Here is a 12,207-nt window from a genome sequence, read left to right as displayed (position 1 = left end):
TTCTCACTGATATCTTTCCTCACCTGAATTCTCAGGTTGTACGTGTCTGCACCATTCTTTTGCTCATCAAACATGTCCCAGCCAATGACAATTCCCATGCTGCTACACTGAGCGACTATCCCTCTTCTTGTTGGGGTTAAGCCTTTCAAGTTTGGGTCTTCTGTTGTCAGCTAAGCAGTTAGCAACTGGGGGAACAGTGAGGCATCTTATACTTATTTGTAAATGCTCCCCCATTGCCACCTCTGCTGCCACCTGGAACTGCTCCTGAAACATGGCCCATGCCCATAAATACTGGCTCCCAGATTTATGCCACTCTTGGATCACTGTAGTAGCCTCGGATTAACTGGGCGATCCATATATATGCAAGAGCCCTTCTCTACTCTTTATGTTGTAGCTAAAGTAATTTTTTTTTCAAAATATAAGTTTCAGGATCCATGTAAACATGCTGCTCTTGGTTTAAATCCTTTAGTGCCTCCCCAGTGCTCTTTAACAGGGCCTGGGAGGTTCTCTGGGGCCCAACTCCTGCCTTCCCCCATCACTGAGCTCAGTGCTCTCCCTTCCCCCTCGGCTTGCCTTGCTCCAGCTTCCCTGGCTCTACCCCCATGCTCACCATGCTCTCTCCTGCCACAGGATCTTTGCACATGCTGTCCCTTATGTCTAGGTGTACTTCCTTTTCTGTTCCTTCAGATCTTAGTTCATCTGTCACTTCTCTGACCTCCAGACTACCCCATTCTGTGCCTGGATAATGCCACGTGTCCCTGCATTGTAGGATGTGATACAGTTGCTATTTCACATGCATCTGTGTAGTTTTGGGATCTCTCCTTTGTAGGACTCTGAGCTCTTTGAGGACTGACCCAGGATCTGTTTTTGTTCAACATTTTATCTTCAGTTCCTCCTATAGTGCCTGTCCCACAGAAAATACTAAATCAACATTTATTGTATGAATGAATAGTGAATGAAAGGATGGATGAGTGAATGAGTCATTAGTAGAAAGAGAAAACACAAAATGTATGACAAGTCACTTGGTTTTCCAGACCAGGGACAGAAAAACCATAGTTTGGTGCCACTGCACGGCAGCATGGCATGGTGGAAAGCAGATGGGGGCTCTCATTCTGTGGATGGAACAGGACAAGTTCAAAATGCCTGTCATGCTCACATTTCCTGCCACTGTCCCCAGTCCCTACAGAGGAAACAGTCCTTGGTGACACTGTGGTAGGCAGATAATGGACCCCAAAGATGTCCCCTCCCTAATCTCTGGGATGTAAATATGGTACCTTGTGTGGCAAAAAGGATTCTGAAGATGGGATTAAGGTTACTCTCTTTGAAATGGGGAAATTTTCTGGAATATTGGGTGGGCCAAATCTAATCACATAAATCATTAAAAGTGAAGACCCCTTCTCAGCTGTGTTAGAGAAGTGAGATCGAAGGAGGAGGAAGGATTGCAAGAATGACAGGGACTCAATCCACCACTGGTTGCTTTGAAGATGGAGGAAGGGACCACCTTTTAAGGACTGTAGATGCCTCTAGAAAATGGGAAGGGTGCTCAACAGATGACCAGCAAGAAAACAGGTTCTCAGTCCTACAACCGTAGGACACGGATTCTGCCAACCACACAAACAAATGAAGACATGGGTCTTGCCCTCCAGCCTCCAAAGAGGAGTCGGCTCTTATGTACACCAGGGGATGCTGTGAGGATAAAGGAGCAAATACGGGGGAAAGCATGCTAACCTGCTACACACTACACACATCACTGAGGTTATGTGGTGGTGTCCCAGGTGGTGGCTGGTTACATTCTGTCCTCTCCTCACCAGGTTCCAGGCTCGCCACTCTCTTATGACCTCTCCTCGTTTCCAAAACCCCTTTGTTGTTTCCTACGCTCCTCCTGACTCACTTCCACCACACCCATCACCTTCTCTGTTTTCTGGGAGCTCCCAGGATACTTGCAGGTATTGCTAAACCCCAGAAGTGGTCTTTGGTTCTACAAACACCTGTGACCCTGCTTTCGCCACATCACAAGACAAATGGATTTCAAAGACATTTCTCTTAAGTGGGAGCTGCTTTGTCCTCTGCACAGCTCACACAGGCATGTCAGAGCATTTTGGCTCCAGCTCACCTTTCCTTCCCCATCCCTGGTGGGTGAGACTGTGCTGCTTCTGCAGCTTTACAACCTCGTGCCTACACCAGCTTAGGTTTCCAAGTAAATAAACTCAGGACAAATGTATGCCAGCAGGCTGGGATCAAAACTGTCTCCAGCTGTTGGGAACACAAAGAGAAGCAGTTTCCTTAGAAACGAATTCCTAGGGGACAGGGTCTAGTGGGGCCATTTGAAATCTCAGCAGAAGGTTCAGGGCATGGCCCAGTGTGGCCTGAGCCACAAGAGAAGAGCAGCCCCTGCTCACTCCCCAGAGCAGAGAAGCCCCCACCTCCATCCCCATAGGAAAAATGGTCCCTTTAGATCACGTGCAGCCACTGACAGAGCCAAGGATGAAAGCATCATGCCAAAATGTGTTTAGGAGAGTTTTAGCTTTCAAAGCACTTCTGTGTAGAGTGTTCAGTTTATTCTCCTAGCAACCATGTGATAGAGGCAAGGTAGGTGATATGGTCCCATTGTACAGAAGAGAAAGGTAAGGTTTTGCAGAGACTCAATCCCTGGCCAAGTCACCCAGCTAGGGCAGCTGAGAAGGGAACATAAGCATTCCATGTCCGAGGCCACTGTCTTAGCCTGCAATCATAAACCAGCTCTGAACTGAACTAGTTGGAGACAAAGAACATTACATTTTTACCATTAAAGATTCAGAAAACTTACATTTTTACTGAAATACTTAAAAAGAAGATCATCCGAATCTCTTATTTGTTTTCTTTCTTTATGAAAAATGAGGCTATAGGGACAGAAGCAAAGCCTGAGGTTTCAATCACAGGACAGCCTCAGTCCATCAGACAAGAGTGGAAATTTCCAGAAATGAGTATTTCATATATATACTTCCACAGCTAAAGAATGTTCAAAGTCCAAAACTCAAGCAGATGGAAATGAATAGCTTTCTGAAAACCTTTCCTGAAGTTGGATAATTTTCAGGCTTCTCTAGAGTCCAACTGGGCCAACATGATTCACTGAATTCTTTATGAACTAAGAAGCTGTAAATTACGCATCTTTTCTTTTAAACATGCATTACTTTCCATGCGTTATAGCCAGGCCAAATAAACAGTATCACAGTAGCCGTTTTCTCCCTGGAAAAATGTCCCCCTCTCTCTTCCTGCTCTTCAAACAGGGATCACCTAGTGAAGTGTCAGTCAGTTTAGTGACGAGCCCAACTTGACCATCTTTGGAGTTAGAAAGTGCTAAACATTATCTCTGCTGAATATTTCACCATGAAATTGCCTGAGGTGGGCATTAGGCTAACAGCAAGCACAAATCACACACAAGTGACTGACAGAGTGGAAATGGGAGCTCAAGAAATTCACTTTCAGGGGAACTCAGTGACTGGGAAAGGGAGTGGCTTCAGCAGGAATGAGATACTTTCCCGCGCGCATAAATCACACTTGCTTTTAATTAGCAGTCATTCATTCTCTCATCAACTATGCACTGAGTGCCAGGTATTTCTCAGCCCCGGAAATACGGAAGACGGGGCTCCAGCTGGAGCAGAGCCTCAGGTGCTGGGATGTATCCAAGAGTGCCTGGGCTCAGATCTGCCCTACCTTGTGATTCTAAAACCAAAAAAGGAGGCAGCCACCTCTGCACCCGGGAGCTGAGTTTCTGACTCTGGACAAAGAGAAATGAGACTCGAAGGAGCGCTTGTCACAGCGTGGCTGCTATATCTGAATCTTCATCCATCCTAGCAACAGTTCATTTTAAGATTATTTTCTGGTAAACACAAATGAAGAATGGTTTGGAAAGAAATGGAGACTTGTAGAAAATCTAATTGTTTCCAGAAAATAGGGGGAATAGCCATAAGATGCTTAAATATTTGAAAAAAAAAATTGTTAGAACAGCTATGTCTTTGTAAAGATGTGCGGACGATGTCAGACAAAATGATTTGCTCAAAAAGCATGGAACCTGGCCCAGTCCTCTTTTCCCTTTACCATTCAGGAAGTGAAACAAAGTCCAAGTGATCGAGCAACACAGTTGTAGTGACAGGAGGCCAGGTTTCCAGTCCTGGCAGGCCCCGCAACCACCCTTAGACCCAGGCCCTGTTCCTGCACCTGTAAAACGAGTTTCCTCATGACGTCCGGGGACCCTGCAAATCCTATGATCCCTTCACCCTTTTTCATGTTCTTTCAAACCACGGAGCATCACATGGTATTTTACCCCCTGAGCAGGCTCAGAGGCCCTGGCCCTCTCTCAGCTGTATGCTAACCAGCCCAGCAAGGCTCAGGGCCAGGAGCACAACTGTCTGCTTTTTGGCAACTGGATAAAGAAAGTGGCTTTGGAGCGCCGAGATCAAGAATAATGCGGGTATGTCAGTAGACCCGTTTCAGGCCAGCAGCCGGGGCTGTGTGTGTGTGCAGTGTGCAGGGAGAGGCCTCCTCGCTCGGTCCCCCCCTTGGAGCACAGGGACACCCTGCACATTGCCGCTCAGGCCCTCGTCCCCACGCAGGGCCTCCCTCAGGGGACAGTGGTCTCCTTACAGCTGCCTTGCACCCGACCCAGACACAAACAACACCTTCTTTAGAGTCAAACAACTGACCCCCCAGGCTTGCCAAAATGAGGACAGGCTTTGAAAGGGGGCAGTTTTATTTCAAGGGTCTAATGGGACCAAGGAGATGAAATAAAAAGTTTCAACTATGAAAAAAAAGGCAATAGATCGTCTTTTTCCAGATAAACAAACTATCCTTTGAACAAGAAAACGGCTTCCTAACCGGGTCAGGCTGGGACCAGATCATAAAGGAGTCACGTGTCCTTCAGCCCCCCCCCCCCCATTGCTCCCTGATTTCTCCCTCTGCTGCTTTGAGGAGCCCACTGCTCTCCTGCTGAGGCCTTGCCAAGGAATGATCCGATGAGCTCATCTGACAAGGCCCTTTCCAGTGCTTGCATTTGGAAAGAGGGCCCCTGCAAACCTCTAAGGGTAGAATTCCAGGTGGGGAAATTTCCCCAGAATCTCTCAAACCACACCATAAAGGCAGCTACCAGGTTTTTTTTTAAAAAACAAAAACAAAAACAAAAAAACCAATGCTGTGCCTTGGAAACAATGACTGGGGTCAAAACCAACATCCCTGTGGGGCTGACGGTCCCAAATCAAGGTGCAGAAAAAGCAAACAATTTTTGCTAAGATGGTCTAATTCTGTGGACTAAGAACCGTGGACTTGAAGTCAAGAGGACACAGAGACAGTCTGTTGTAGCTGTGCCCCGGACGTGACTTTGGCAAGTCCCACGTCCTTTTGCAGTCTCAGCGTCCTCCCCTGAAAACACCCCTCCCTCATAGGGATTGCCGTGGGAATTGAATGGGCTGAGGTATGAGAACATACTTTGTGACCCTCCAAGAGAGATACCCAAACATATCTAAACAACAACAGTGCTGGTCAGGATTCCCTAGGAAAGACTGTATCTTCTCTGGGACCTAAACTCAAGCACTAAAGACAAACTGAGAAAAACAAGATTAGAAAGTCATTGGAGAAAGTGTTCCTTAGGATCTGGGTCATCCAGATCCATTTTTCACTGGCAAAAACTTCCTCTCTGAGGACGTGCCCTCCCCATACGAAGCACCATGGAGGTGCCATGGAAATACCACTGAAATACCACAGAAATGCCACAGAATGTCACGGGAGGGGGCGGGGAGCTTCCCAGCCCAGAGGAGCAGCTCCCAGGGCAGGGAGGGACCACTTTTTGGATGTGACAGGACTTACCAGGTAGCGCTCCTCTTGCCTCATGCTGGGGGTGCGGATCATGTGATTCTGTTCTCCTCTCCAGTCTCCAAATCGACGGAAAAAGTAATTAGATAAAAACCGATTGACGGGGTCTCTGATGATGTTGATATAGACAGGCTGGTCTCCTCCAAACCTAACATGAGCACACAAATGTGGAGCTGGTTACAACCCATCACTTCTGGAGGAAAATAAAGCCCTCATAGCTTCCCCTCTAGGTTATCATATTATCATCAAATGACCCCATCTGCTAAGGTACCAGCGAATAATTGAATGAGCAAGGGGTGTTTCCTGACAGGCAATTTATTATCAGGCAGAAAGAGCCCATCCTGGGATTCGCTGAGAGGCTGCGAGGACGGTTTCAAAGCACAGTACTATACAAATGACAGTACCGGGCAATGAGAAGGTAGATGTTGTCTTGTTTTCTCACTAGGCTGTAAGATTCTTGAGGGCCGGTCAGGCTGGACTGGATTTGTATCCACCTGGTTGGCCCTTAGTGAATGTTTCAACTGACTGGTACATTCTGATTGCCTTCTGGGTGAAACAGGACTTAACCCACCTTCTAATTTAGACGGTCTCAGGTAAGGAGCTCTGCAGTAAGTGGATTAATAATAGCTGACATTTCTCAAATGCTCACTATTTACCTTGCTGTGAATACTTAGCGTGTCCCACTCACGGAAACCTCACAACACCGCAATAGAGTACAAACCATAGTTTTCCCCATTGACACCTGGGGAAACTGAGGCAGAGAGAGGCTGAGTCATGTGTGGCTGGGCCAGGATATGAACCCAGATGGTCTGGCTTCAGCTGTGCCAACCACCAGCTGACCACCATCACCCAAGACGTATCTTCCTCTTTTAAATTAAATGTGTTTCATACCTACGATAAAGAGCAACTAAAGTAATAATGCTAGGGATTCGGAAGGCAAAGCATGAACACCAGATGTGAATGCAATTAAGCCCTCGGAAATTGCATCATGTTCTTAAAAACCTCAACTGTACTTCTGTGTCACGTGAAGAGTGACCATTACTGTTAATTAGCAGAACTGTCCAGTCACGTTCCCATTATGAGATGGTTCTCGGCCCGCTCACAGCCATCGTCCCTTGAAAGCTAGAGATGTCATGATTGACAAGACTTGTTGAGCATGAGTGAATTGCTCCTGTTTGCACATTGCAACACAATGCAAAAATTCCAGAACAACTTTCCAAAACAGAAGTTTTAGGTGGTTTAAGAATTTATTGGTAAGTACCAGATAATATAATAGCCTCTCCCTAGAAATTTCTGTGAGCGAGGTGTTTAATATGTATCTCCCCCTTTCCAGAAAGCAACAGTGATAATAGTTGCAGCCTGCCAGTCCGTGTTTTTTTTTAGAATAGATGGCTCCCTCCCAAACTGCCAAAATCAGGAGTGTCATGTCAGTTACAATAAAGAGGCCAGAACACTACCACCCTGTGTCCTCGTGCCAGTGGAGGGAAATAAATTTCTCACTCTCATGATTAGTTTCTTCTCTCAATAATTTTTAAATTCTGGTCAGAACTCCTGGTCAGCCTTAGAAGTTCTTTGGGGTCACCTGAAACTACTGCCTACCACTGACTGCATTCTAGAGTGAGGATGCTTTGTGTCACACCCCCAACCCCATCCCATGTAGCCAACACTCAGCCTTATTGTTCAAACCCTGGAGAGAAGATTCCACAGTCTCCAGGTGATCCCACGGGTCAACCTGACAGTTGAGGAGTCTGTTACGCTCACCCAAAATTCCTCACCTTCCTTTTAGGCACACTGCCTTTTGTTTGATCCACGGCACACAAAGGATTAGCTTCTACCACTTTTCGCCTTTTCGGCTTCAACTCTAATTTCTTTAACTTTTGTGTGTGTGTTTCTATGAAAAAATTCTATTAGCATTTGTCTTGAGACTTACTTCACTTCAATTTATAATCCGTAGCTCTAATTTGGTCTATATCAAGCCTTAAAAAACTGTGGTGACTCCAGCTGATGACAGACTACAGGTTGTGTCTTGTGCATACATTAGAGGCGAGGAGTCAGACAGGTTTTGCTTTTCACTTAACCACACACCCTCTGTCCCTTGCTCACCACAATAAGTACTGCATATTTGGAGCTCTCTTTTAAGTCATCATAAAAAAGCAGGTATTTCCCATTTCTTTGACATTCATTTATTGATAGGTCATATTTACCAACTCTTTAATCCCCCAGTGAGACTCCATCTGACCCTCGGCAAATCTGTCATATTATTTTTATTTACTTATTTTCTTAATGAGAAGATGAAGATCTAAAGCAGCATATAATGAATTCTCTAGGAATAACCGAATGATCCTCACTTTTCCCTGCATTCACAAATATCTCATTCTGGGCATTTTCTTGAACATCTGTCCCACACTGCCACCTCAGTTAACTCATCAAAACCATCAGTCACCTTTCCAATCACTACTACACGAAGCACTTGGGGAAGAATTTTAGGTATACGTGCATCAAAATGCTAACGATAGCCTTCCTGGAATCTCATCACGTGTATTAAATAACAAGACTTAAGACCAGAATTATTCTGGAGAATGAAGACTGTTTTGTCCACTTACTGTAGCAGTGTTTTCTATGACTGAAAACAGTTCTTGAAAGTGTATCTTCTTTTTGTTTTTTTAATTATGGTGAAATATACAAAACATAAAATTTACCCTTTTCACCCTTTTTATGTGGCATTTAATACATCCACAGTATTGTGCAACCATTGTCACCACCCATCTCATCATCCCAAATTGAAACTCTGTGCTCATGAAACAATAACTCCCGTTTGCCCCCTCCTTCTAGCCCCTGGAACCACCATTCTACTCGAAGTCTGTCTTTTTTTTAACCTCTGACTTGAAAGTAGAGATTATCCTTGTACTGTTTCCTACATTAAAAATGAAAAGTACCCCAGGCTAGAGGCCCACAGCTTTGATCCCTGTCAGTGAGGGAGGAGACACTTCAAAGTGAGAGAAAGGTCATCATATGACTGTTTGGGGGACACGGGGGGAGCAAGATGAGGAGCTGCCTGCAGGAGGAGGAGGGTAGGTGGTTATTTAACAGTCCTTTGCTGGAAGCTAATCCAAGTAATGGACCAGCCATGGTATGGGAGGTCTGCTCTCTAGCCTCACAACCATGTACAGTGGATACTTCAACCCTTGGCTTCCCAGGATAGGGTCCCCCACCCCCTTCACAAAACACCGGGAGAAGAGACTGAACGACTGTCTGCTCCCTGGCATGTCCTAAGGGCGGAAGCATTTACTAAGCAGAAAGTGAGACAAATGGTCTGAAGAGAGGAGGGCAGTGGAACCACTAGAGTTAGGAATCCTGCTTGGAGAGGAAGGTGACTTGACAAGGCAGGAAGTCAGCAGATGACAAGGAGGAAGGCCCTTCCTAGTGTGCAGGGAGGTGAGCTCAGGGAAAGTCCAGGTTATACTAATCCTTGACTGGCCAACAAAGCGTGTAGTCGCATGTGGCAGCAGAGGTCCACTCACTGTAAAGTGAAAAGAGAACTGTGAGGAAGAGCGCGCCATTTTAGGAAGGTAAGTGCAGCTGTGTTTAAATAGGATAAACTGAGAGAAAGCTCTCATTTCAAAACAAACTTCTGGTGAAGTAGGTACAGAAAGTGCTTAATTACCGCTAACATCAATTTTTATTTTGGTGTGCTCGTCAAAGTTTGAGGCTTCTGTCACTACTACAAAAGACTTTCAGCGCACAGAATTAAAATGGATCACTTTGCTAATGAGAATAAAAACAAAGTCAACATTTAGAAATAAGATGTAGAAAACTGGTGAAACTATGGAATTAGCAAGATCTGATTTGTTTTGTTAAATAATGCCATCAGAGGGCAGACTTTGCTCACCTCGATAATTAAAAGTTCTCTTTAAGAAAAGAGAGGAACGGTCCAAAACTCTTCCCCTTGCATATTGCACCCGGCCTCCTTCTCTAGTGATTGATTTATTTTTAAACGTGTTTTTTTTTTGCAAATTAGTGTTAGCATTGGAGCCACCATCTGAGATAACAGAGGAAATAGAAAATGGAAGCAAGAGAAGGTGAGGAGGTGAGGGGGTGAGAAAGGAAGAGTGACATGAGAAAGGTTAAAGGAGGTGGTAGTTTGAAATTATTTAGTGTATTGACAGTTTCCCTGTAAGACCCAAGCTGGGGGTTGAAGGAAATTGCAGATTGGAAAAAGAATTACTTCTCCTCCCCACAAAAAAGACACTTAGAAAAAAACAAGCAAACGAAAAGCAGGGGCAGGGGTAAAACAAATTGAACTGTCCATCACATTCTGTCCAGTGTATCTATCTAAGAATACTTAAAGAGATGGTGTTGATATTGGGAAGTTCAACTTTTTCAAAAATTGTTAATTCTTTAAATTACTTCAACAACTGAGAACAGACACAGGAAACCATAGTATGCAAAGATTGAAAGTCCTATTTAAACATCACATGAAAGAGTTGCATCTTTTTGGCCAGGGTAATTTTGACTCAATTATCCAGGTAGTCTGGGTGAAAAACAGTTGTCTGGCCTGAATTTTCAGGCAGTTCAAAATCTATGTGAAAGAGCATTATCGCAGAAAACCTTACAGATCCATACCAAAGTCTGAAATTTCTGCTGTGCTTGTAGTTTTTCTCCTCAGGAAACTTTCCCTGAGGTAACTACAAAAACACCAGACGGGTCTGATACTATTGCTTTCCATGGTTGAATGAATAAAACTGGATATGGAGAAATGGTTCCTCCTAGCTCTAACGAGAGGAAAGAGGAGAACAGAGCAAGGTGCCTAGTTGATGAATAAATGAAATAACTAAGTCAGCTATTGAATAGCCAGAAGCTCACAGGATAGCACTCTGCATCACTCAGAGTGTCTAAATTTCAAGGTAAGAATGACTTATTTAATAGGAAAAAAAAAGGATTAAGGGGGGAATTCATTTTGGTATAATACCATATACTTCAGAATTTCAGAAAATTTAGGTGCAAAAGAAGGTGTGGGGAGAGAGGCTAGACTTTCATTCTTATATTCTGCTCACTGGCAAGTATCTTGCTGTGTGTTAAGAATGCAAGGAAGATTAGAAATAAAATATCAACAAAGAATATTAGGCTGCAATACCAATTCTTCTCTGAGTAACTTCATTACCTTGAAACAAGCCAACCATACGCCTGTCAGTAACGATCAGGGTATGCTTAAGAGCAGTTTAATTATCTCTATGCCTCATAATTCAAAATATAGAACTCATTTTTTAAAATATGTGAAAGCCCTCTTAACAAGTCCCAATTTAGTTGTTTTTCTTTGATTGTGTATTTTGGGACTTTCTTTCTATGCCCCCAGTTTGCATTTATACCTGAAAAATTTTCCTTAAATAAAGCTATTCCCTTAAAAAAGAGAAAGGTGATTTTTAACTTCCCGTGTTCTGAGTATCACATCATCTTGTAATGTATGAAAGCCCAATTTGTCATTCTATTCCTGTCTTTGGAGGCCTTGTGTGTGGGGAGGGAAGAGGGGGTGAGGTTGCTCTCACAGTTAGCACGAGATTTTGAAAGGAGCAAAGCTGATCAGGTCAGCCTCTACTTTTTCCTGCTTACAACTCTTTGCTGCCTTTCCATTCCAGTTGTGCCCACCCTCTAGCTCCCATTTAGGGAATTCCTCTAGGTCCCTCTGGTTGTCTGGCTTTTGTCCATTCTGGTCCCTGTGCCACCGATGTCCCTCCCTTTCAATCTGTCCAAAGCCAAGCCATCCCTCACATCCCAGCAGCAATGGCTCCTGCTTGCAGTGCCTTCCAGATTTCCTCTTGCGGGGAGGGAGTTCTACCTCCCTCTCAAGGAAACACTGTGACTCTTTCTCTTCAAGTTCATCACACTGGGTTGCCACTTCTTCCTCAATGGGAGAAGATCTTACAGCTCCCGAAAGTCAAGGGGGACATTTACCGTTCACTGCAGAAAACCCCATTCTAGGGCCGTGTACAGAAGACAAAGGGTCTTCAATAAACATGCATTTAATTGAACAAAATGGAAGGGAGGGAGGAGAGACCAGAGAGCAGGGCCGTGTCATCAGGTATTAGCTAGAGACACCTGGAGGCTACCTAGAGGCATGAGCCAAACTGTAGGCTGACTGAGACGTCTACAGAAATGTTTTTGTTTTCCATAGTGGCTGTACCAATGATGTATTATAGAATTGTACAGTTGAAACCTATATAATTTTATTAACCAATGTCACCCCGATAAATTTAATTAAAAACTTAAAAAAAAACCAAAAGAAATGTCTTTAAAAGGCCACCTTGAAAATATAGAATATCCTTCTTCCCAAGAAGTTGAAAAACTTCCCTTTATGTGTTTAGGACA

General features: G+C 44.3%; 1 protein-coding gene across 2 annotated transcripts in view; it reads right to left on the bottom strand.

Annotated features, from left to right (window-relative positions):
* The window catches only part of UST (uronyl 2-sulfotransferase), a 263,875-nt gene that overhangs the window by 80,248 nt on the left and 171,420 nt on the right, over window positions 1–12,207 (bottom strand). For both annotated transcript variants that reach the window (XM_074333694.1, XM_019746947.2), the window contains one exon: window positions 5,839–5,992. In XM_074333694.1, the coding sequence (XP_074189795.1) occupies window positions 5,839–5,992 (154 nt within the window). The remainder of the gene's footprint in view (window positions 1–5,838; window positions 5,993–12,207) is intronic.

This window comes from Rhinolophus sinicus, linkage group LG05 (genome assembly GCF_036562045.2).
Source record: "Rhinolophus sinicus isolate RSC01 linkage group LG05, ASM3656204v1, whole genome shotgun sequence".
Taxonomy (NCBI): domain Eukaryota; kingdom Metazoa; phylum Chordata; class Mammalia; order Chiroptera; family Rhinolophidae; genus Rhinolophus; species Rhinolophus sinicus.
The sequence above is the reverse complement of the archived record's forward strand: the minus strand, read 5'-3'. Positions and strand labels throughout refer to the sequence as shown.